The 23,328-nt window shown below is 36.9% G+C and overlaps 1 protein-coding gene across 8 annotated transcripts in view; it reads right to left on the reverse strand.

Annotated features, from left to right (window-relative positions):
* The window catches only part of WDFY3 (WD repeat and FYVE domain containing 3), a 275,458-nt gene that overhangs the window by 144,865 nt on the left and 107,265 nt on the right, over nt 1-23,328 (reverse strand). For 7 of the 8 annotated variants that reach the window (XM_055086060.1, XM_028492000.2, XM_028492001.2 and 4 more), the window contains 3 exons: nt 11,934-12,057; nt 4,334-4,387; nt 604-713 (listed from right to left, as the gene is read on the reverse strand). In XM_055086060.1, coding sequence (XP_054942035.1) covers nt 604-713; nt 4,334-4,387; nt 11,934-12,057 — 288 coding nt within the window. The remainder of the gene's footprint in view (nt 1-603; nt 714-4,333; nt 4,388-11,933; nt 12,058-23,328) is intronic. The other variant, XM_024115430.3, reaches the window with a different exon arrangement.

The following is a 23,328-nucleotide window of genomic DNA, read 5'->3' on the forward strand; positions in this document are numbered from 1 at the left end:
AATCGGGTATTCAAACAGCACATAAATGACTACATGCCATATGTATCATGACAGATGCTTAAAGTTGATTTAAAGGGGAAAAAAAGCAATCTCCAGAAAAAATCAAGTAGGAAGGAAATATGTATTATCCTGAAAATGACAATATTTCCTTATTTTGCATAGAAGTTAGAAAAATTTTTAAGTATTTTCCATGTCATTTATTCCTTATTAGCTACGTGACCTTAGATGAATCTTAGATGACTCTTCCAAGTCAAAGTTTCCCTAACATGGGTTACAGAAATGCAGTTCCTGGGCTACTTCCCTCCAGCCACAGGTAGCCCATCTTTTTGCCCAATGTGCTGTACAAATGGTACCATGCTCTATGTGTGCTATGATGTGACAAAGATGGAAAACACTGCTCTAATTTAAGCATTTCCTCATGTGTAAAATGGAAACATTAACCTCCTTATAGAGATGTTGTGAGAAGCATGAAATAATGTGTAAGAAGAATTAGAAGAATACACAGATTATCATAAAATCTTATTTGGATATGATGATAAATTTAATTTCACAAAATCCCAAGAGGATAAAAAGACGTTTCAAACATGAAAACCAAGAACTTACCTGACCAGAGGATGCTAACAAATTAATTGTTGTCAGAAGCATCCAACCTCTACTGGCTTCTTCACTCTGATTGATTTCCAAGAATTGGACTATGGCCCGACTTGCAGCCTCTATAAAACCAAAGGAAAGCCATTAGGTGGAGAGAAATCACATACAAAATATGTTAAAGAGAGGAATGTTTTAATGGTATATGTAGATGTCATCATATCAATACAGAAATGTAAAAGTCAACCCATATATTTTAGGAAAAGGTACGTCACAAACTAGTCAAAAAGAGTCATGGAATAGGGGAAATTTGAGTTAAACCTGCCTGGAAAACAAGTCTCTCTAGAAACTGGGAGGGAGGAATGGAAACAGAGAGATTAGGCACACTGTATTAAAACAAAAGTGTGGCTAGAGGAATGATCAAGAGGAACAACTGTAATAACACAGGGTTCACATTCTAGAAGAGCATATGTTGAGAATTAGAGTCTAATATCAATAGTAGTGACAGAAAATGCCTACTTATGAAGGAAGGTAAGCTAAGGGCTGTCTGTATTTGACTCTTTGGGCAAGAGGGAGCAAATGTAGTTTCTTGAGCAAAGTAGATGATGAAAGGATTATTTTAAGACTATTAATTTAGAGTGATGTTTATGACAAACTGCAAGGGCAAAGAGATTGATGGGGGAAACAAATTAGGAGGTTGGCTCAGTGATACACACAAGGGGTGACCTGAACAGCTGACATTAGGAAGAGATAAACAGTGAGGGAGTCATTCATAGAACTGTAGTGTTGGAAGAATCTTTGAAAGTCAACTTAGTTGATTATGTTTTTAAGGATAAGGGAAAATGGATAAATCCTTAACCATGCATTTAATTTTATCAGCACAGAGTTTATCAATTTTTACATTGTAATAGGAGATGAATTAAAGTCAGAAAATAAGTCCAATCTATTCACTGTAAACCAACATGTTAAGTTACTAACGTATACTTAACACACGTCATAAAGACACAGGATGTAGAACAGAATTTAGATTAGTTTAGAGGTATTCTTTCCTTTAAGACATTTAAGACAATCAAGATAAAAGTGTTTTATTCAATAATTGAATGATACAAAACATACACATGATACTGTGCTGGGCATATTTCATCTTTATATACTTCCATTTGAAAGAACATGTTAAAGGAAAATTTTTTAAGATACCTTATTTTTACTGAGTCTTAACTGTACAACAAGCACTGTTTTAAGTGCTTGCAGATTCAACTCATGTAATCTTTATGTAGAACCCTGTAAGTAAATTGAGAAATGGAGAGGATAAGTAATTTGCCTATTCAAATCCAGGCTGCTTAGCCTGTAAAAGATAAATAAAGATAGTGATAAAAAAATTTTACTGGAAAAGAGAAGTCAACAGAACCCCGGCTTACTTCTGGTATTCAGTATCTGGTAAATGTTGAAATTACTGTATTCATGCTCACTGATTTTATAATCTCTTGCCCCTCTCTAGAAAATAAACACCACGGGAGCAGACTTTGTCAGCCTTGTTCAGAGCTGACCCCCAGTATGGAGCACATCACTGGCACTAAGTGGGCACTCAATAAACACCTGTTAAATGAGTGAATAAATCAACCCAGGGAGATCAAAGAAGGACACATTAAATTCAACTTCTCAAGAACATCAGGAGGTTTGCATTTATTATGGGTAACAGAGATTCCTGAAAGTTTTGAAAGGGGAGTAATACAAAGAAAGCAATGTTCAAGGCTGATTAAATAGAGAAAGAAGAAAACAAAAGAATACCATTGAGAAACCATCTTTAGCAATCATGGTTTAAGATCATTGGTAAAAACTAACCTGCAAATTTTTCCTGCAAGCCTACAATGGACCCCAGCCATTTGCTATATAACACGAGCAGTCTTTCCTTGATAGGAATTAAACGCTCATGTAAGGAAAACAGCTCCTTACCAGTTGGCTAAAATTCTTAATCAAAGGCTGACATGCTATGCTTTCATTTCCTAGGCTTCTTCGTAACCAGGCAACTTTGGTTTTAAATTGTGCATTTCCAATTTCGTAACTCAACATCTTAAAAAAAAAAATACCTGCAGTCTTCAAATTGCTTGTTTTACAATTAAACCAATGTAATAAAATTCTATTTCATTAAAAAAAGAAACACTGATTGGTAAATCAACTGATCAATACCACCTATATCTCTCACAGAGGGAAAAAAATATTTTGAAGAACTAAACCTACTTTAAAAGATAAACAAATTTATCTCCCTGGTACAGAATCTAGAAACCTACAGATGAGACACATTTTGAGTGACTCCAGATTCCACCCATAGTACTTAACACTATTAACATTAAAAGAAGTTTGGACAAATGTTTTTTCACTGCTATTCAACAAGTTGCCAATTATGAACAATGACTGCCAATGGTTATTTTGAGAACCAAAACACCAAAAATGTACTCTTGGTTTGAAACAGTTCCATGTATCTATCTGATCAATGGCATTTACAAAAGTGTGTGGTTTCTTCCGTTTTGGTTGACAATGAACATTAAGATATTCCTCAAGATAAAAAAAGAGAATGTATTTTCAAAAATGTCCTATTTGTTATTAAACATTACAACAGTTCAGTAGATTGCTGAGCTGATTAAATGAGATAATACGTATGAAAATAAACCTTGAAAAGGATCAAGACAGTATAATTATTAATGGTGTCCCTTTAACAATTTTACCAACTTAATAATAACAACTGCTCTTGTAGAGAAGAAGATAGAGACTTCAGTTACATCAGCAATAATGTATAATTGCGTTTTCTGGCTTTGAATTACAGGTGCATACAAAGAGGTCTTGACAATAGTTATGGAGGGAGAGACTGGAAAACTCATTGATAAAATAGACTATCTTTACATAACAAACATATTCAGAACTATTTTACTTTCACCTACTAATTTCAGTAGGTTGCCATGCAAAACAACTTGATGGGATCTCCGAGTTTTCATTTTAAATAAATCAAGAAGTTCATTGTAAAAGTATGCAACATTTAGTGCTATCTTTAAAAAATTATGTAGACAACATATTAAACCTCCATAAACCACAGAATTTCTTAAAACTTTGAAAAATGCTCCTAGTCAAAAAATATTGCATTATGATCTTTTATTTTCACTAATTTTTAACAAATACAAATTTAAACACTGATTTAACTTAAGATTATAAAATTATAATGAAAAGAACATATTAATATCAGCCCATCTTGAGAGCTGCCAATCATTCTGATTTAAGCTTTAGCTTTCATGCGGCATTTCAGTACACATAGGCCAAAAAAATACAGAAATGAAGTTAGTAGAGCTCATTATTAGATTAAATAAGAATAGAATGTAGACAGTTTTAAAGGAAATGTTAAGTTCCCAGTCTACATTGACAGAGTATAAGTAAATTCAATTAGACTGCATTCAGAACAACCAGAACACAAAACGTGTTAATAATAAGTGTAATACAATAATTTTTCCTTTTGCAAAGTCCATTTAAAGCATAGTCATTTTCAAACTTATGCTTCAGGATGATAATGTGAGACACATCAATAGTACTATTACACTTCTTTCATTAATGAAGAAACCAAGCCCTAAACGCCCATTCCCATCCCTCCCTTCCAAAAAAAACCACTTCCACGTTAGTGAGAAAAATAGTATTAGGACTCATAGCTTCCATGCTTCTTTCAATTTGATAATACATCATCACACCTTGGGAATGAAATTACCTGAAGGTGTTGTGGCTTTGAAATCCTTGGAGGACAGCGGGGCACACTGTTTTTCTGTTTAAAAAAAAAGGTTGGGTTGTCTAATTGGGGATTCACTACCTTATACTAATCCCACCACAAGGTGCTGCACCAGATGCCAACTGTGGTCAGCATCATTTGGCTTCTCTATCACTGGGCCGCCGCCCAGGGGGGATTACAGCACTGGGCTTAACAGTGGCACCTAGCATGCAGCAAAGTCATTAACAATAAACTGAAGATACTATTTTTACACAGGTGGGAATTTTCTCTTTCAATGATGTAAAATCGACCAGTGACTGACCTTAGAATTAAGCAGACTACATGGCTGAACTTAACAAATAACTACAAGAGATAGGGAAAAGTCTTAAGCCATGTCCTGTACACAATATGGCTACAAAATTATATATTTTTTCAAATTAGTTGAAAGTTACTACATATTTTTAACAAAACCACAGGGAGGCTATAACCAAGAGAATTAAGAGAGGCAGAGAGAAGAGGACTACTGTATTACAAATCAGCCCATATACCCACTTTGCACGTTGACCTACCTAAAATTTTCCATTTTTACTAACTTCTGATGGATAGATTTAAACAACAGAATTTCCAATAAGCATGGTTCCTACTGAGATATCTACAATGAATGTTAGAAGTGATCTGGTAAAAGACTTGATATGTGAATGGTAATTAGGTAACAAACAAAATAAGTATTTCACACCAAATTCAGAGGAGTCCTGGAAAAATAATCTTTCTCTGATGCACAACAGATAGAGCCAATTTTCAAAAGAATAATAGAGGACTCATTCCACCTGCTTCTTTTTGGAGAAAAATTATGTGCATGTAAATCACAACAAAAATTACTTTCAATGATAACTTCCTATAAAATAAAAGGTTATGTGAGGTATTGAAAGAAGCCAAACTCACAGAAGCAGAAAGTGGAATGGTGGTTGCCAAAGGCTGAGAGGAGGAAGAAATGGAAAGTTGCTGATGTGTATAAAGTTACAGTTGTGTAATATGAAAAAGTTCTAGAGATCTGCTGTACAACATTGTACTTACAATTTACTGTACTGTACATGTAGAAGTTTGTTAAGAGGGCAGATCTCATGTTAGTGTTTTTACCACAATAGAAATCAATTGATCAATCGGAAAACCAGAATGGGATATGCAAGAAGAAAGATGATTCAGGATGTACCTAGATCCTCAAAATCTAGAATTTTTTACTAGAAAAATCAAAATATCAAAAAATCTCCTTGAAAGTACTTTTGATAACAGCACTGATCAAAAGAAACTTCCAATGTTTAAAACTAAAATGAAAGAAGAGAACAAGGATTCCAAAAGCCAGAGTTCTTCAAGGCTGACAGACGAGACACTCCAAAACTATGCTTTTCTCTCTTAAACATCAGTAAGCTGGCTTTTCTAACACTCTTCTAACTCTTAAAGCATAATGGGGTGGGAGGGAGCACAGAGAAATCCTATGTCAAAATCAGTAAAAATTTTTTGAGCACCTAATCTGTGACAAGCGTTCTTTTAGGTGATACAGGGGTGAACACAAGAGACAATAACATTAAATAAGTAAATAAACAAGGTACTTTTAGATGACGACAAACCTCTAAAGGAAGTATTTAAGGTGACTGAATAAATACTCACTGGTGTGGAGATAGAGGATAAAAGATCTGTTTGAGATAGGGCGATATGGAAAGGTTTCTCTTGTGGAGGTAAAACTTACACAAAATTGAACTGAATCTCACTGGATTCTGAAGTTAACGAATTTCAAAAGTTTAAAACTAAAACTTACATGGAATTACATGATATGAAAAAATGTATCTTAAAATACCTGGCAAACAATATGTCACCAATGGAGGAAGGAAGGGCACAAGGGGCTCTAACTATGTTTGCAACTTCCTGTGAGTCCATAATTATTTCAAAATAGAAAGTTTTAAAAAAATAAATAACTTACGTAACTATTACTGTAATTAACAACGAGACATCTCCTCCATTTAAGATACTCTTCATTATTTCCCTATGGATATATAAAACTGTAAAGAGATTTAGGAAAACAAATCTCCAATGTAGAAAAATGTTTTTCTACAAACATGCAGATTAGGTATTCATAAAGACAGCAACAGCGAACAGAGTATAAATAAGCTTTGGATCTTTTTTCTTCTAATCTAGGGATGTCACTCAAAAAAGAAAATGCAATGACAGGAGTCAACATGTGACAAAGAAATTTCCCTTCATACTACCTATTTAAAATAGCTAAAACGGCAAAAAAAACAGAAATCTTACATTTAAGACAAACTTTTCACTTGTATAGGAACAACTGAGATCAATAAAGATAAAAAAAGGATGAAATCCCATTCTGGTGGAGAAGGGAAAAGACAGGAAGTTTACCGTAAACTATCTTGACCACCTCTCACCAGACTTGCTTCAAGGACTACAAATATAACTAAAACCACCTCACTAAAATCCGTACATCAATTCATATAATGTACAGCTTCTGATTAAGAGATTTTGTCCTCAATCTAAAAATATTTTAATGGCTGTTGCTCCAAAGACTCCATAATGGGCCCCCCGTTAAAGATGGAAGGTTGAGCACGTGCATTTATCTCTTCTCTGTCCTGAAACCTCACAGCTATAAACTGAATTGTGCCCCCCCGCCACCGAATTCATATTTGAAGCCTTAGTTCCTAATGTGATGGTACTTGGAGATGGAGCCTTTGGGAGGTAACTGGGTTTAGATGAGGTCATGAGGGTGTGGCCCTCATGATGGGATTAATGCCCTTATAAGAAGAGACACCAGAGAGCTCTCTCTCTGGAGGTGAGGCCACATTGAGAAGGTGCCATCTGCAAGCCAGGAAGAGAGATCTCACCAGAAACTAATCATGCTGGCACCATGCTCCTAGACTTTCAGCCTCTAGAATCGTTAAGAAAAATTCCTGTTTTATACTGGTCTATGATATTTTGTTATGGCAGTCCAAGCAGACTAATACGCCCACAAAATTGTTGTTTAAGAATTTTTTTTTTTTTTTTTGGCGGTACGCGGGCCTCTCACTGTTGTGGCCTCTCCAGTTGCGGAGCACAGGCTCCAGATGCACAGGCTCAGCAGCCATGGCTCACGGGCCCAGCTGCTCCACGGCATGTGGGATCTTCCCGGACCGGGGCACGAACCCGTGTCCCCTGCATCGGCAGGCGGACTCTCAACCACTGCGCCACCAGGGAAGCCCTTAAGGATTTTTTTAAAAAAGCATAAACCCATAAGAACAAAGAAAATAGGAAAGGTGAAAACAACAACGTTTTGGATACTAAAACAGCAGAGAAATTAGTGGGAACTGATTTAGCAGACTCTAGAATCTTAACTTAAAGTACAAGGAAAATACAAAAGCAGCTAACTACAACACAACCTCCAAGAGGCTCAGGAATTGGTGGCACTAAGTACCTTTAGAAGCAGAAGTAAATGTGGGACTGTACACAGAAGGACTGGTGAAGTCTGTGTAAGAGCAGCTAGACCCCCAGATCCCCACTACTATGCGGGTACTAGACTAAAGATTTATTCACTAAAAAGAAAAACAGAGGATGTTTGGATTGGGGTGGAGGGGGGACAATGACATTATAACAGGCACAGTTGTGGGCTCATCATGAAGATAAAATAGAAGCTTATGTATTGATACTAAATGTTGAGGGTCCTCAGACACTGGCTTCTAAAATGTTCAGACATATACTGTCTAAGCAAAGACTGGACATTCTTCTCTGGGGACTCTGTCTAGCTCAAGGGAAAGATGGTCAACAGAACGGCTCAGCAAAATGACCCTAGGCTGAGGCACAGGCAAGCTCCAGCCACAATTACAAAGCTACCCAGCAACTTTCCAAGGTTCCATTCTTATACAGCAGTAGAGGGCCAAGGATGAGACACGTGAGGACATTCTCTAATATAAAAGACAGAGACAAAAATAAAGTAACAAAAAAGATTACCTGAAAGAAACAGACTGTGGAGGAAGATAACAATCTGAAAAGAAATTTTAAAAAAAGAAAAGAAAAAGAAACCTCAGAGAGTTAAGAGAAGCCATGAAAGAAAAACAAAAGACATCAATAAAAAAGAAAAAAAAAACTCTCAGAAATTAAAAGTATCATGTCACAAATGGGGAAACAAACAAACAAACAAACCCACAGAAGGAATAGATGGTAAAACCGAAAAGCTCTCCTAGCAAAGAGAGTAAAAAGGCAAAGATAGAAAATAAGAGAGGAAAGATAAGAAAATGAGAGGGACAGTCTTAGGGGTATACGTGATAAGAAAGAGAAAACACAGGGGAGGATATTATTATATAAACAATTCACAAACCTTTCTCAAAATTAAAGGATATGAATTTCCAGACTAAACAGGTCCAGTGAGTACTCAGCAGAATGTATAAAAATAGGTCCACTCCAAGGCATGTTATCATGAAATTTTAGAAGAGGAGGGCCAACGAGAGGATTCTAAATGCTTTTATAAAACACACACACACACACACACACACACACACACACACACACACACACACTACAGGCCAGAGAAAGAATGGAGAATTTAGGTAGCTTCAGATTTCTCACTAGGAGTATAGGAATCTAAAATATGATGGAGAAATGATTTTTAAATTCTGAGATAAAATGATTTCCAATCTAGAACCTTATATCCACTGAAAGGAGAATAAATGTAATGCGAGCTGAGAGATTTTCCAAAATAACCTTGAGAGTTCAACCTAGGCTGCCTGGAGAAGGACCCACTGACCATGTTCCAGAGGTGCTGCACCCAAGCTCAATTTTCTATGACACTCATAGCTTCCACTCCCTGTGGGAGGGCCTGTAGCTTCCCCTGGGCCCCCAAGTCTCCTGGAACTAAACAGCTAGCATTCTCAAACAACTCCTAGAAACATCCAATAAGAACTCAGATTCAGTACTCAAACAGCTTAGATCACAAATGGTGTTTCTTCACCATTAAGAATGCATTCAGGGCTTCCCTGGTGGCCCGGTGGTTGCGCGTCCGCCTGCCGATGCAGGGGAGCCGGGTTCGCGCCCCGGTCTGGGAGGATCCCGCGTGCCGCGGAGCGGCTGGGCCCGTGAGCCATGGCCGCTGAGCCTGCGTGTCCGGAGCCTGTGCTCCGCGACGAGAGAGGCCGCGACGGAGGGAGGCCCGCATGCCACAAAAAAAAAAAAAAAAAAAAAGAATGCATTCATGCTCTGGGTGGGTAATAAATATCCCAAGCACACTTCTGTGAGATAAAGAGGGTGATGGATCTGTGCCTTCTTTTCTCTTGTTGAAGCCTGGTTCTACAAGTTCCCCTTTCTGCAATAAAGCCACCCTGTATGATGTGATAAAGTTTGTTCTAAGTCCCGGTACCTGAAAGCTTGTCACCTTCCTTGGTTAAGTGGAAGGAACTCATTTTTTTTTTTTTTTTTTTTTTTTTTTTTGTGGTATGCGGGCCTCCCTCAGTTGTGGCCTCTCCCGTTGCGGAGCACAGGCTCCGGATGCGCAGGCTCAGCGGCCACGGCTCACGGGCCCAGCCGCTCCGCCGCATGTGGGACCCTCCCAGACCGGGGCGCGAACCCGGTTCCCCTGCATCGGCAGGCGGACGCGCAACCACCGCGCCACCAGGGAAGCCCAGGAACTCATTTTATATAGCAAGAGTCAAAGGAATTTTCACTCACAGATTTCTAAAAACAAATACAAAATCCCAAAACCAAAATAATAACTGCCCTGCATCCTTTTTCAGGAGGCTGCTGGAAAAGATATTTTACCAAAAATGAGGAAGTTAATTTGAGAAAAAAGATGACGTGAGATTCTGGAAACAGAAGCTCCATCCCAAAGAAGTGGAAAGACATCCCAGGATGAAGTGAGTGCAGATGAAAAAGTGACAGCTGTCCAGCTGGCCTAGAAAGCAACTACTACAGATTAAAGAAGACCAGAAGGTTCTGGAAGAGCTATTTGCAAGAAGATGAAACTGACAGAATATCTGATGTCTTCAATGATATTGGGGGAAATTCAGAAAAACAGAGGAGTAGGGGAAGAATGCATAATGAAAATGTAGAAAACTAGTCTTCTTTTAAAAAGGCAATTAACTCTGATAGAGGTGGAGAAGTTTTCAAGAAAGGAAGAGTAATCAGAGTATACCATATGGCTCATCTTTGTATGTTTTCAGTCACAATAATATAATGAATACTGATCTAATCAAATTATGATAGAATGATATGGGGATATAGAAGTGAGAATCTGTGAGATAGTGGTGGTGAGCTTAAAAGTCTCAATTCTCTTGTGGTAAGCCTGGAGATGGTACCTAAATATGAAAAATCAAGGGCACACAGTATAAGCACATTAGTTAGAGACACAGAGGTAAATATCAAAAAAAGTTAAGAGACGTAACAAGTCAGTGTATCTTAGGAGTGCAAAATGAGGATGAACCAGGATGATGGAAGGGAGATACTGTTTTTAATAAACCTATAAACTATCTGACCCTTAAAACCATGCACCTATATACTTTTAAAACTAAAAGTAAAAACTAAATTAAAAAATAGGATTATATAACAAAGGCATTACTGTTACAATTGGAAAGATAATAATTCAATGGGTGGAAACAATAAGTGATTTTTCAAAGAGACAATAGAAACAAAACTTAAATTATTGATTTCTTGGTCTAATGCTTCAGTAGGAAAGCTATCACTCAAACAACCACTAAAAATCAAAGCAACAAGATAAAAATTAAGATAAAATCCTTCAAACATATTGCTAATTTAGAAAATGAGTAATGGTAATTAAAATCAAAAAATCTTATTTTAAACTTGATTAAATGGGATGATACTTTATGAAGTTTAAAATTACCTAATTATGAATAAGAATAGTTATTCAGGCAGCATTTATAAAAGGCCTACTGTGTAAAGCACTGTGGTAAAGACTATAGGTTATATAAAGACTCGTAAATAGTTTATGGTCTAAGAGAAAGATAAAGATATACATAAACACCACTCGTGAAGCTGAGTAGTTAAGAAGAGAAAACTTTTCCTTTGATTAAGGGAATCAAGAAACATTCTATCTAGGAAGTGTGACTTAATTCAAGCTGAGAAGATTTAGATGTACTAAGATGGGGGGAGATGCTCCTTCCTGAATGAAGCATCACAAGGATAGAAAAAAAAGCACAGACATGTTTGGGACTATAAGTAACACGCGATTTGGCTGAAATATAGAAAAAGGAAACAAGAAATAAAAAAGGGTACGCAAAAATGTGTGGGTATATATATGTATTTCCAGGTCCTGAGTTTGTGCTGAATGTCATGCTAGGAATTTGGATTTTGTTCAGAAGGAAACAGAGTGCTGTTAAAAGGGTTAGGGCAGGGGTGGTAGTGGTCCAAGGAAAGTAGCCTTGGGTAGAACTACTCCACTTGAGAGTAAAAGGTGCTGATACCAACAGAAGAATGTGACAGTAAGAATGGGAATGGGGCCTGGTACTGAAATCCATGTGCTTAAAATCAGGTCAGGTGAATTTTCTGTTAGATTTCGACAACACTTTTACCAAACTGTCCATTCAAATAAATTAGTTTTTGCTGGTTTCTGTAAAAATACCTGTGGATTTGTTTGATGCTCTCCTTCGAATTTCTGTCACCATCAGTCGTGAGACTTGTGTTGTGAACTGCAGAAGATCAGAAAATTTTTCTGTCATTGTATTTGGCGGAGCATTTCCAAAGACCTGTGGATGAGAAAAACCATTTTAATACAGCATTGTCAATTTTTTTCTTTTATTATGTGCTTTTCAAAGTGTGGTATGACTTGAAAATCAAATAAAAGAAAGTATGCTTGCATAGTTACTTCGATCTGAATAAGTTTAAAACATAACTCTTTCAATAAATCCCATCTAACCACATTTTCTTATACATGTAAAATAATTTGTTGAATGAATGATTAAATAAACAAAATCTAAAGGCCAAAGACCAGTTATCTATAAAATTTAAATCAATCTTACTAATAAACTTTAGAAAATATAATGTTTCTCTGAAGAAATCTAAATTAAGAATTTAGAGAAAAGTGGTAAGTTCCTTTGATGGTGAAAAGACGTATCAGATGGCAAAAGCAGGGACTTATCTAATGCTAAGTCCTGGGCTGAATACAGAATTTACTAAACTCATCTTATACCTCAGAATTTCTGAATTCTAACCATAATAATTCCCAAAACAAGACTGTTAACGAAAAGACTAGAATAAAAATGAATGAGAGGGTCATGAAATACACTTGTCTTTACAAAAATTTGCACTAGATGAACTTTAGAATAAATCATTCTTAAACTGGCATGGGTTCAGCAAAGAGAATGAAAAAAATAAAACCTGGACAGACTGTCATAGGAAAAGAAATAGTATTATAATAGCTATATAACTGGATGCATCCTGGAATATTGTTTTAAAAAATGTTTTTTATACTGGGACATTCCTGGTGGCACAGTGGATAAGACTCCATGCTCCCAATGCAAGTGGCCTGGGCTCGATCCCTGGTCAGGGAACTAGATCCCACATACATGCCGCAACTAAGAGTTCACATGGGGCAACTAAGGAGCCAGCAAGCTGCATTTAAGGAGTCTGCCTGCCACAACTAAGAAGCCCACCTGCTGCAACTAAGACCCAGCGCAACCAAATAAATAAATATTTTTTTAAATGTTCTTTAAAGCTAAAAGAGAATTCTGTGTCTCCTAAAACTATTATGATAGCCCTCTATTGTAATATTAACTAAACAATATTTTGTACTCTTATTATCTGTTCAAATGTCACTGCAAAGGGAGGGAACGTATCTTACCTGTCATTGTGTTCCTTGACAAGCTAGCACCCTGCCTTTTACAGGGATGTTCCCTGAATATGGCTGTTTGTTTGTATGCTGCCTGCCCCCAGACCAAATTCTAGAAAATGTTTAGGTAGCATGCAAGGACACAAATTATAATATGAGAATATAAACAAAAAGTAAGAAAAAAACCAAAACCAATCAAATAATAAAACCAAGGCTAGGGAGGTAGACTGGGGAAAAAAAAGTCTATATTCGCCATATTTTAGTCACAAATTTTGGCTCAAACATACAGGAGAGAAAACGTCGTGAATTACATGGTTCACAATATCCTTAGGTAAGGAAAACATATATTTAATGAAGTACCTCTATTCTTCATACCATAATGTAAAGATTTTCGTCCAAGGACCCTAATAAAAGGATACAACTTATAATATCCTTGTAATAGGAATGTTTCTTACATTCTTACAATAGACACCATGTTTCTTACAATCACCCTCAAATTGAGCTGAAAGTACCAAATAAATGACAAATCAGTTCTACAGGTTATACTTTTAGCCAGGTAGTCTGTTCTTTAAATTGACATCAATTTTAAATTATCTCAAAGAACAAACTGTTCTTTTCAGGAACTCCTCAATTAATTGTTTTTCTGCTGAGATTTTGATAAATGTTATGTGCTTACAGTTAACCTATGTCGCCTGCTAAATACCCATAGTCTTTAACAAACAAATTGGAGATAGATTAGAAATTGAGAAGCCTCAATTTTAAATTTGAGCATACTTTCGAGGAGGACAGATTCTACCCATCACTCTCTCTTGAAGTTTTTATTAAATACATTTCTGTGTCTTAGAAAAATAAAAAGAATGGCCAATTTACTGAACCAAAAATATCTCACAGACTTAAAAAGTATGCCCAGTAAGCACAGCCCTGTCAGACTACATTAATATCAAACCAAAGTAATTTGGTTACTAAAATCAACCTGGCTTGAAGTTCACAGTTGATTACGACAAAGTTTATTCATTCTTTTCTTTCCTCCTTTTTTTTTTTGCCCATATAAAAATAACATATTGCAACTCAAAGTGCATCTTTTAAAATAAACCATCAACTATCTTTATCAAATAAAATATTTACACCATTTGGTTTCTAGTGAGGAAAGCTCTTTTAGGCTATCACCATGGGGACGTCGTCGGAAAATCCAGTTATCATCGGAGCATCTTCATCGTCCTCCCCTCCTTTTTTTTTTTGCCCATATAAAAATAACATATTGCAACTCAAAGTGCATCTTTTAAAATAAACCATCAACTATCTTTAACAAATAAAATATCTACACCATTTGGTTTCTAGTGAGGAACGACACATGCTTGAATAGCCATTCTACTTCCACCCAGATATGAGTATGTAACTGCCTAATGAAGGTGTTTACAAAGCAATTGTATATTTTGCTCAGGCAATTATTAAGCCTTTTGACAAACTGATTTAAAGTAGATAAGTATTCCTATTATTCAGAATATACTGATGTATATTTTGCTAAGAATTATTAAGCACTATGTTATTACCAAAATGAGTAAGACAACTTCATAAAATAAATGCAACTAACTTTTCATACAAATCCTGATATTTACAGCTTTATTTTCATAAGGAAATTTTTTTCAAAAGCTGTGCTGCTTGAATTGACCAAGCCAAAAGTTACAGAAAAAGGACCATGTCCTACTTGCTAATCTGAAGTGAACAACTACTGCTTCTTTAACATAAACAATCTTTAATCTAGTGATCCAACACTACAGATTGACTCACTCTTTCATTTATTCACTCATAAATATTTACTGGTCTACTATATATGCCAGGCAATATTTGGAACCTTGAATACAAAAGTAAATAAAGAATTGTGAATACAAAGGCAAATAAAGCAAATATGATTCCAGTTCTCATGGAATGTACATTTTATAGCACAGGAGACAAAAGTTAAGTTATTTTAAAAATGAAAATTATGTTGATAGTGATGCGTTATAAAGGAAGTAAACAGGGTAACTGAAAGGGAATGCCTGGAGTGAGAAAAGGTTATCAGAAACGCTCTCTAGATGACACTGACCCGGAAGGATGAGGCTGAATAAGGAAAAAAGGTCACAATTCAAAGAGCCAAGGAACGAGGGTTCCGGGCAGTGAGAAGAACTGTGCTAAGACCTCACCGTGGGCAAGAGATTGGGAGCTTGAGAGATCAAAAGGTGGGGGTGAAGCTGGAGTGTTTCCAATGAGAGGGGAAATGCGGCAAGAAAAGGCTGGAGAAGTACAGGGACTAAAACATGTATCTTGCATTTTAGATAATACTGAATGTGTAAGGCAGTAAAGAAAAGAGATTTTTTGGTGACTGACTTCAACAATTAAATCTAAAAATATTAGGTATGTATTCACCACCTTCCACAAATAATGGGAAATAGACAGTGCTTCAATCATGCATGTAAATGTACACCACAGAGGATGGAGCACAGAGCTGGGATTCACCTTCTCACTCACAGGGACTCTGGTCAAAATTTTCTGGTTCTTAGTTCCCTCATCTGTTAAAGGGGAGAGATGAGCAAGAGAAATGGTCGGTAATACACTCAACTCAGAGGGATGATTCTATAATAGACATGTGACATTCATTACCCAGATGAAAAAAAACAGTGCTGAGGAACAAAAAGCCTTCTAGCAAACTTAATAAAAATAACAACAATTATCATATAATGAGCCTTTACAGTGTGCCTAGCACTATTCAAATACTTGACATGTAATGTCATTCGAATCTCATGAAATCCTACACATTACTCCCGTTTTACAGAAAAAGAAATTAAGGGTTAGAGAAGGTAGATGCCAGGAGGTGGTGGAGACAGAATTCAAAACTAGGTCTGCTTCCAAGCTGTGCTCTTAGTCACCCAGTAATATACTGTCTGAATTAAACTTCGCAGGAACCCTATCACTATACCTTTGCACAGTGTTCACCTTGCAAGGGAATTAGCACAGCTCGACTTGTTTTTAGAAGGGTCACTTTAAATATCCACCTAAATAAATTTCAGAAAATTTCCTGGCTGCGCCTCAACTAAAATATTTTTGGTATACTCAAGGGGAACAAATGAATGGTGTTGTATCATGGCATGCAGGAAGCAGCGGCTCAATATATATTTGTTACCGAATGAAGCTATTCAGTAAAATTTTATTAAATATTAGTAAAAAAAGAGGTAGGAATTTTTACAAAGTTTTCTAAAATGGTGTTTTTTCCCCCTAAATATATGTAATATCTAAAATTAAATTACAGAGTATATGAATAATTTGATATATCTAACAGATTTTGAAAATTGACAGTGAAGATGTAATTGCATTTACCAATTAATATAAATCATTACATTAACACTTACAGTCTTCTTGTTCCTAAGGACCACGAACTTGCAGGAGAAGAAAATGAGAAGGTGTATCTCAGTCCCTCTCTCTCCTTCTAGGGTACGCCTGCCTCAAGAGAACATGTAGTCTCATCTGCTCTGAGTGTGGCTTGCCCACTTTTGCCAATTACTGGGTAAGTAAGCTTAAGCATATCAAGGGTGAAACTAGCAAGTCCCTTGTTGCATAGACCTAAGCTCCATTCTCCAATATTGGTACTATGCAATAAGTAACAAAGCTGTATATTTGTAAACATAAGCCTCATATATGCAAATAGTTCATCTGTCTGACTCTTGATCTACCTCGCATTTGGTTCTGAACTTGAGTATCCTTCCTCTAAAGCCAACAATTTAAAAAGTAAAGGTTACTTGTGAGGGATAAAAAAAAGACACTGGATTCAACTTAGATGTTTCTTGAATATAAATTAGAAGTAAATTCAAAAACAAGAGGAGTCTCTAAAACAAGATCCAGTTAGTAAAGATTATATTTTAACATACACAATTTAGTATGATAACATACACCAAGGTAATTAACAATGGCAGTTAACTTTTAGATGACTAAAATGCTATTCATTTTTTAATACGTTTAAATGAAGTATTTTTTTCTGTAAGCTTTTGTTCTTGGGACTAAAGGTTAATTATTTTTAAGAATGCTGATTAAATATTATCCAGCTATTCTCAGACCTCACCATAATCTTTCAGTTTGAGAGAACTGGGGAGAAGGAGGATACCAGCAGTGCCCTTGCAGGACTGTGATGAAGAGCACAGGAGGCAGCTGAAGAACCCAGCGTGAGTCCTGGCCCAGAAAAGGGGCTCAACACATGCCATTTCTCAGCCTCGTATCTCTTAAAGGCCAAAATCACACAATGAAGTAACAGTATGGAGCACACTTTAAAAACGATTCTGTAGATGGATATCCATGTCTAACTGTAATATGGTTTATTTGCCATTTGGCATGAATCAAACAAAGTCTCAAAAATCACAGTACAGTTCATTTTTGGCTATCGTGGCAGGAAGTCTGGAGCCATACTGAGCTATTCATTCATCCAAGCTATTTCTTACTAGTGGAGAATGTTCAAGTATAAATTGTCAAACATTAAATAAATATGGTTATCTATTTCAAAATTTAATGGATGTCTTATCTAAGGACAATTTTAGTTTGTTAATGATAGGCCAATGAATATAATTTATATATTTTTTAAATTGGTCACAATAGTACAGAAATAACTTTCTTTTCATTAGTTAAAAGTTGATAAAGGAAAAGAACCTGAAAAATAATATATATGTATATATGTATAAAAAGAATATATATATATATAACTGAATCACTGTGCTGTACACCTAAAACACAACATTGTAAATCAACTATACTTCAATAAAAAATTAATTAAAAAAAAAACGCTAACCATCATCTGACAATGCAGGGTTGCCACAAACCTTTAATCTGTAAAAACTGCAATAAAGTGAAGCACAATAAAACAGAAAAAAAAAGAGGCGAATGAACCTTTATGATATTAAAATCACTCACTGTATTAGAGGTTTAAGGCAACGCATATGTATATGCTTTTAATCAGCCAACTAAAAACTTCTGACTTGAAAGAATAGAGACTCATGGCAACACAGAACACAACAGAACTAAGACAAACAGTCTAACCAATAGAGAATAATCACTAAAGCAACTCAAATCTACTAAAAAAAAACAAACAAACCCAAAAACCTGACATATTTGTTTGATTCTTCTAGTCTAAGACTCACTTGAATTGACTGTGGAAGCTTAACTGATGAAATACATGGGACACATATGCAGGATATTAGTTATTAATCTATATTAATAGCTGAGAATAACAATTGTCCTAACTACTCCTAACATTATCATCACCTTGTGTTTATGAATCTGAGAGAAGGAAATTATCTCAAACTACTTAATAGCCAACAGTACACTGTGACATTGAAGTAAAACAAAAACATTAAAAATAAAAAAATTTAAAAAAACCAACTTCCTAGAACTGGTTGCAATAAAAATTAATGACTGTTACCTCAACAGGGCTTGAAAAAATAGCTTGTCCATAATCAGTTCTCTCCCAATTTCAAAACAACTATCTTAAACCTTTCCCTACCTCTCCTCATATTCCTACTCTATCATCCCCTCCCCTCCCTCACTCTCAGCCTTTTATCTCATAAGATTAAAAAATGAACATCCTCTGCTCTGTTCCTATGGTATCCCACCCAATTCCACGAGTGATATGTGAATTCGTCTCTCTTACTATGCTCTGTCCCTCTACTCCTGCCCTTCTTGCTTTACCAGCCCAGCAAAACCTCAGTCCCAATATAACGCATCTATCCGTCTTTTCTACTTCTACACACACGCTGCTTTGTAACTGAATGAGAAAAATAACACGCCTGCATGGAAAAGATCCAGTTCAAATTTATTGTCTCCAACCTTCACTGAGCCCTCAATACTCTTTCTTTTTTTTTTGCTGTACGCGGGCCTCTCACTGTTGTGGCCTCTCCCGTTGCGGAGCACAGGCTCCGGACGCGCAGGCTCAGCGGCCATGGCTCACGGGCCCAGCCGCTCCGCGGCATGTGGGATCTTCCCGGACCGGGGCACGAACCCGCATCCCCTGCATCGGCAGGCGGACTCTCAACCACTGCGCCACCAGGGAAGCCCAATACTCTTTAAGTCTTTGTCCCTTTCAACTATCCTTCTTGATTCCCTTTCATTAATATTCCAAACCATCACCATTCCCTAAAGTCTCCTACTTGACCTACTTACTCCAGACTCTTAACAGACCACATCTCTGTTGATAACTATAAGAAACTGAGGCCATCAAGCAAGATCTTATTCAACTTTCCACTACCCTCAATACAAATCTGTGCTCACACCCAACAAGACATGCTCTCCTGCAGCGTGCGGTGTCTCTTGTTCAAGGCTTACTCACCGACCACCTGTAATTTGACTCTATGCTAAATTTCACTGTCTTAAAAATTTCCAATTTCCCCCTCTGCTGGTTTCTTTCCTTCTCTTCAGGAGCATGCCTGGATCTCTCCCATTTTTAAAAACAAAGCAAAACACCAGAAATATACAAACACAAACCCCCTATTGCCAAATTCACCCCCATCAATCTCTTTTGTCCTCTCTTCTTTCACATTTCTACAAGCTGGGTCCATACTGTCTCTTCTCATCTCCCATTCACTGCTCAACTCACTGCTTTCTCGTGCTGCCATTCTAGTAACTTTCAAACTGGCAAATCTCATGCACATTTTTCAGTCTCCATCTTACTGGGTCTCTCTAACGTACAGGACAGTGTTGACTGCTCTCCTCCTTCTTGCAACTTTTATCTCTTGAGTTCCATAACCAGCCTCTCCTGATTCTTTTTGTACTGCTACTGACCCATTCCTGTTCTGCATCCTTTATGGGTTCCCCTTCTTTCACTAAACATTCATATTCTCCATGGTTCATCCTTAGCATACTACTCATGGGGCAGTAGGAGGCACGAGTAACATCTTATCCCCTTCCAGGGTTCCAACTACCACATCTCTGCAGTAGTTCCCACAGTCCCTCACCTGAGCTTCTAATTGCCTACTGAATACCTCCACTTGGGAAGCTCACAAATATCAACAGTTTGGACTCAATGCCCCAAACTGAATCTGTCCCCTATACCTCTCCTTGTCAGCTACTAGGAAAAATATCCACCCAGTTTCCCAAATTAGAAACCTAAGAGACAGCCTTGCTTTGGTCCCTTCTCCTTTCTTATTCTATTGCTTAGAATACTTCATTGGCTCTGCACACCTCTGAGAAAAAGTATTAGCACTTAATATGATATAAAATCTGTCATGATGTGCCTCCTACCAAACTTGACAGTCTTTTATTTTTTTACCCTTCCTTGACATAATGTCAACTTCTTGGACCACTTATAGATGCTAGCACACATCAAAATGTTTTTATCCTTTACCTTGATTCATGCTTTAACTTCTTACTCTAATTACCTTCTTGATTAATTTAGCCCAGTTAGTTCCAAGCTGGCTAATGCATACCTTTTAAGGACTCAAGAATCACATCACATTCTCAACGGAGACTCCCCTTCCCTGATCCCCATAGACTTTCAGATAACTTTCTTCTCAAGGGTGCCATAATACTCTGCTGTGTCTCTAATACTATATTTCTTTGTTATTCCATTATCTGTTTATGTGTTTATCTCTTCTCCAACAGAAATATGTTTATCTTCTTCATGACACTTCTGATTTATAAAACTGGACCGTATCTTATCTCAGAACTCCAATGTATAGGACAATGTCTATTTGTTTGACACATATTTACTGAATGAATCAGTATGAACAATAACAGAATAAAGGAAGAGACAAGCAAACAAATAAACACAGAATATGTAGAGTCTATCCCTCCTCTCTGTTGTCAAATTAGCCTTTGGCTTGGTGTGAGTAACACATAAGCTAGATGTATTTCAGCATATATTCAATATGAAATTATTTCAGCATAAATAGTTTATAATCTTTGCTTCACCTTGTAATGTCTTTATTTTTAATGCCATAACAACAGTAACAATAATAGACACAAGTTCCCTAGGACAAGCATTTGTTAAGTGCTTTAAGTACATTATCTTACTTCATCTTCATACCAACCCCACAAGGTAGATATTATTATTTTACAGCCCAGAAACTGAAGGTGACTGCTCCTTCCAAGTGCAGTACACACCTGGAGGTCTAACCCCTAGAGAGGAACAACCAAGAACACTGATAGGTGCAAATTGTAGAGTAAGTGAAAGTCTATCTACTGAATATGAAACATCAGTCTTGTTCCTCAACTTAGCTTTAAGAAAACACTAGCAAGTATATATGCTCCAGGCAGGAGGCTGGAAAACACCCCTTCCTGGAATATCAACATATCCTAGGTTAACGAATCTTTGCATTTTATCCAGCCAGATCACCTTACCACTGGAAAAGTCTAACCCGTGCACACGTACTTTCCAATTAGTGTTTCAATACCTCATTCCTAAATATCAGTGTATAGACAATTATCACCAGACATCTGGAGACTACTCTAATATGAAAGAAAATAATACAAACAAAGAAAAAACAGTAATTTGGAGCAAATAACAATGAAAGAAGCATAAGAAAATTTGAAAAAACTTTAATATTTTCAGAGGGATGAGGAGATATTGCAGAATTTTAAATTAATAAAGAAGAAATCAAGGACGTTAAAAATATGATAGCATTGGGCTTCCCTGGTGGCGCAGTGGTTGCGAGTCCGCCTGCCGATGCAGGGGACACGGGTTCGTGCCCCGGTCCGGGAGGATCCCACATGCCGCGGAGCGGCTGGGCCCGTGAGCCATGGCCGCTGAGCCTGCACGTCCGGAGCCTGTGCTCCGCGATGGGAGAGGCCACAACAGTGAGAGGCCCGCGTACCACAAAAAAAAAAAAAAGATAGCATAAGGTTAATCCAGAAGAGTTAATATATGATTGATAGAGCTGCAGAAAAAGGGAACATATAAAACAAAGAGAAGAATATTAACAAAGAAATATTTCAAAATATTTTCCCAGAATTGAAAAGTACAAGTTTGCAGATTAAGAAGGTTCATCATGAAGCCTCAATAAAATTTCAAAATAATGAGAATTGGAACCTAGAAAATTTCAGACAGAAAGACTAACAGACACAGAGAACAAACAATAAAGAGATCAAGTGAGACTTTGGGAGGGAGACAATGAGTCACAGATGCAGGGGAAAGAGGAAGACATGGGAGGGGAGAAACAAGGAAAGAGAACTGGGGGGTCGGGGGGAGAGACAGAGACCAAGAGAGGGCAACAGAGAGAGAGAGGAGAGAGAGATGGGGAAGACAGACACAGGGAGAGACAGGCAGAGATGGGGAGAAAGAGACAGAAACAGGAAGGGAAGGAGAGAAAGATAGGGGAAGGACAGAGATAGGTCTAAGGAGAGAAAAAGAGAGATGGGGGAGAAAAAGAGACATGAGGAAAGACAGAAATTGAGACAGTTATGTTACAAAGTCTGGGGAAAACAAGTTCTATAAGAGTGGCAAAATAGTGGTGGTTTGCTATAAGTTTAATCTATGAATAATATTTACAGCAGGGTCGGTAGACTGTAAGCACTGAATCTTATTTAAACAAATGGTATTATTATATGGAAAGGATAAGGAGGAGGGTAGCATGTCTGAGTGAATGTATGTGTGTGCATGCTTTGGAGGGATGGGGAGTTTAAAAGAAAAGCTAATTCTCCTATTTCTCAGTAAGAAGTCAATTAAAACTGAATAATCACGACAGCAGTAAAAGTATTGTATGTTATATAAAAGCTGAAAGAGCTAAAAGTGGCAGCAACAATTAGCAGTGTAGGGCAGCAGGGCCCTATAAGCCTGTGGAAGTACTTGACTTTTTAAACTATGTACATATACATCTTTGATAAAAATTTTAAAATTATTTTAAAAATCCCCACTAAGATTGCTACATGTGATCAACTTGACAAAATGCATTAAAACATTAGCTCTATTTTGACTCTCTAGAGCCTATAACTATCCTCTTGCAAGTTCTTTTATAGAAAATCCACCAAACAACAAAATAAACTGAAATGATTCTTCAAAGTGTAAAAAGCACTTGGGCGACTGTACCATTTGATGCCATAAATCATCACTTCAAAAGATAATGGAAATAACATAAGTGGTAATTTACAACCTATCCCTCTTCCAAGTATCAATACAAAATGCTTGCAATCTTCCTTTTATCTGCTAGAACTAAGAGGAGTTCATTCTGACCAGATCTCACAT

Source organism: Physeter macrocephalus, chromosome 7 (assembly GCF_002837175.3).
Source record: "Physeter macrocephalus isolate SW-GA chromosome 7, ASM283717v5, whole genome shotgun sequence".
Classification (NCBI taxonomy): domain Eukaryota; kingdom Metazoa; phylum Chordata; class Mammalia; order Artiodactyla; family Physeteridae; genus Physeter; species Physeter macrocephalus.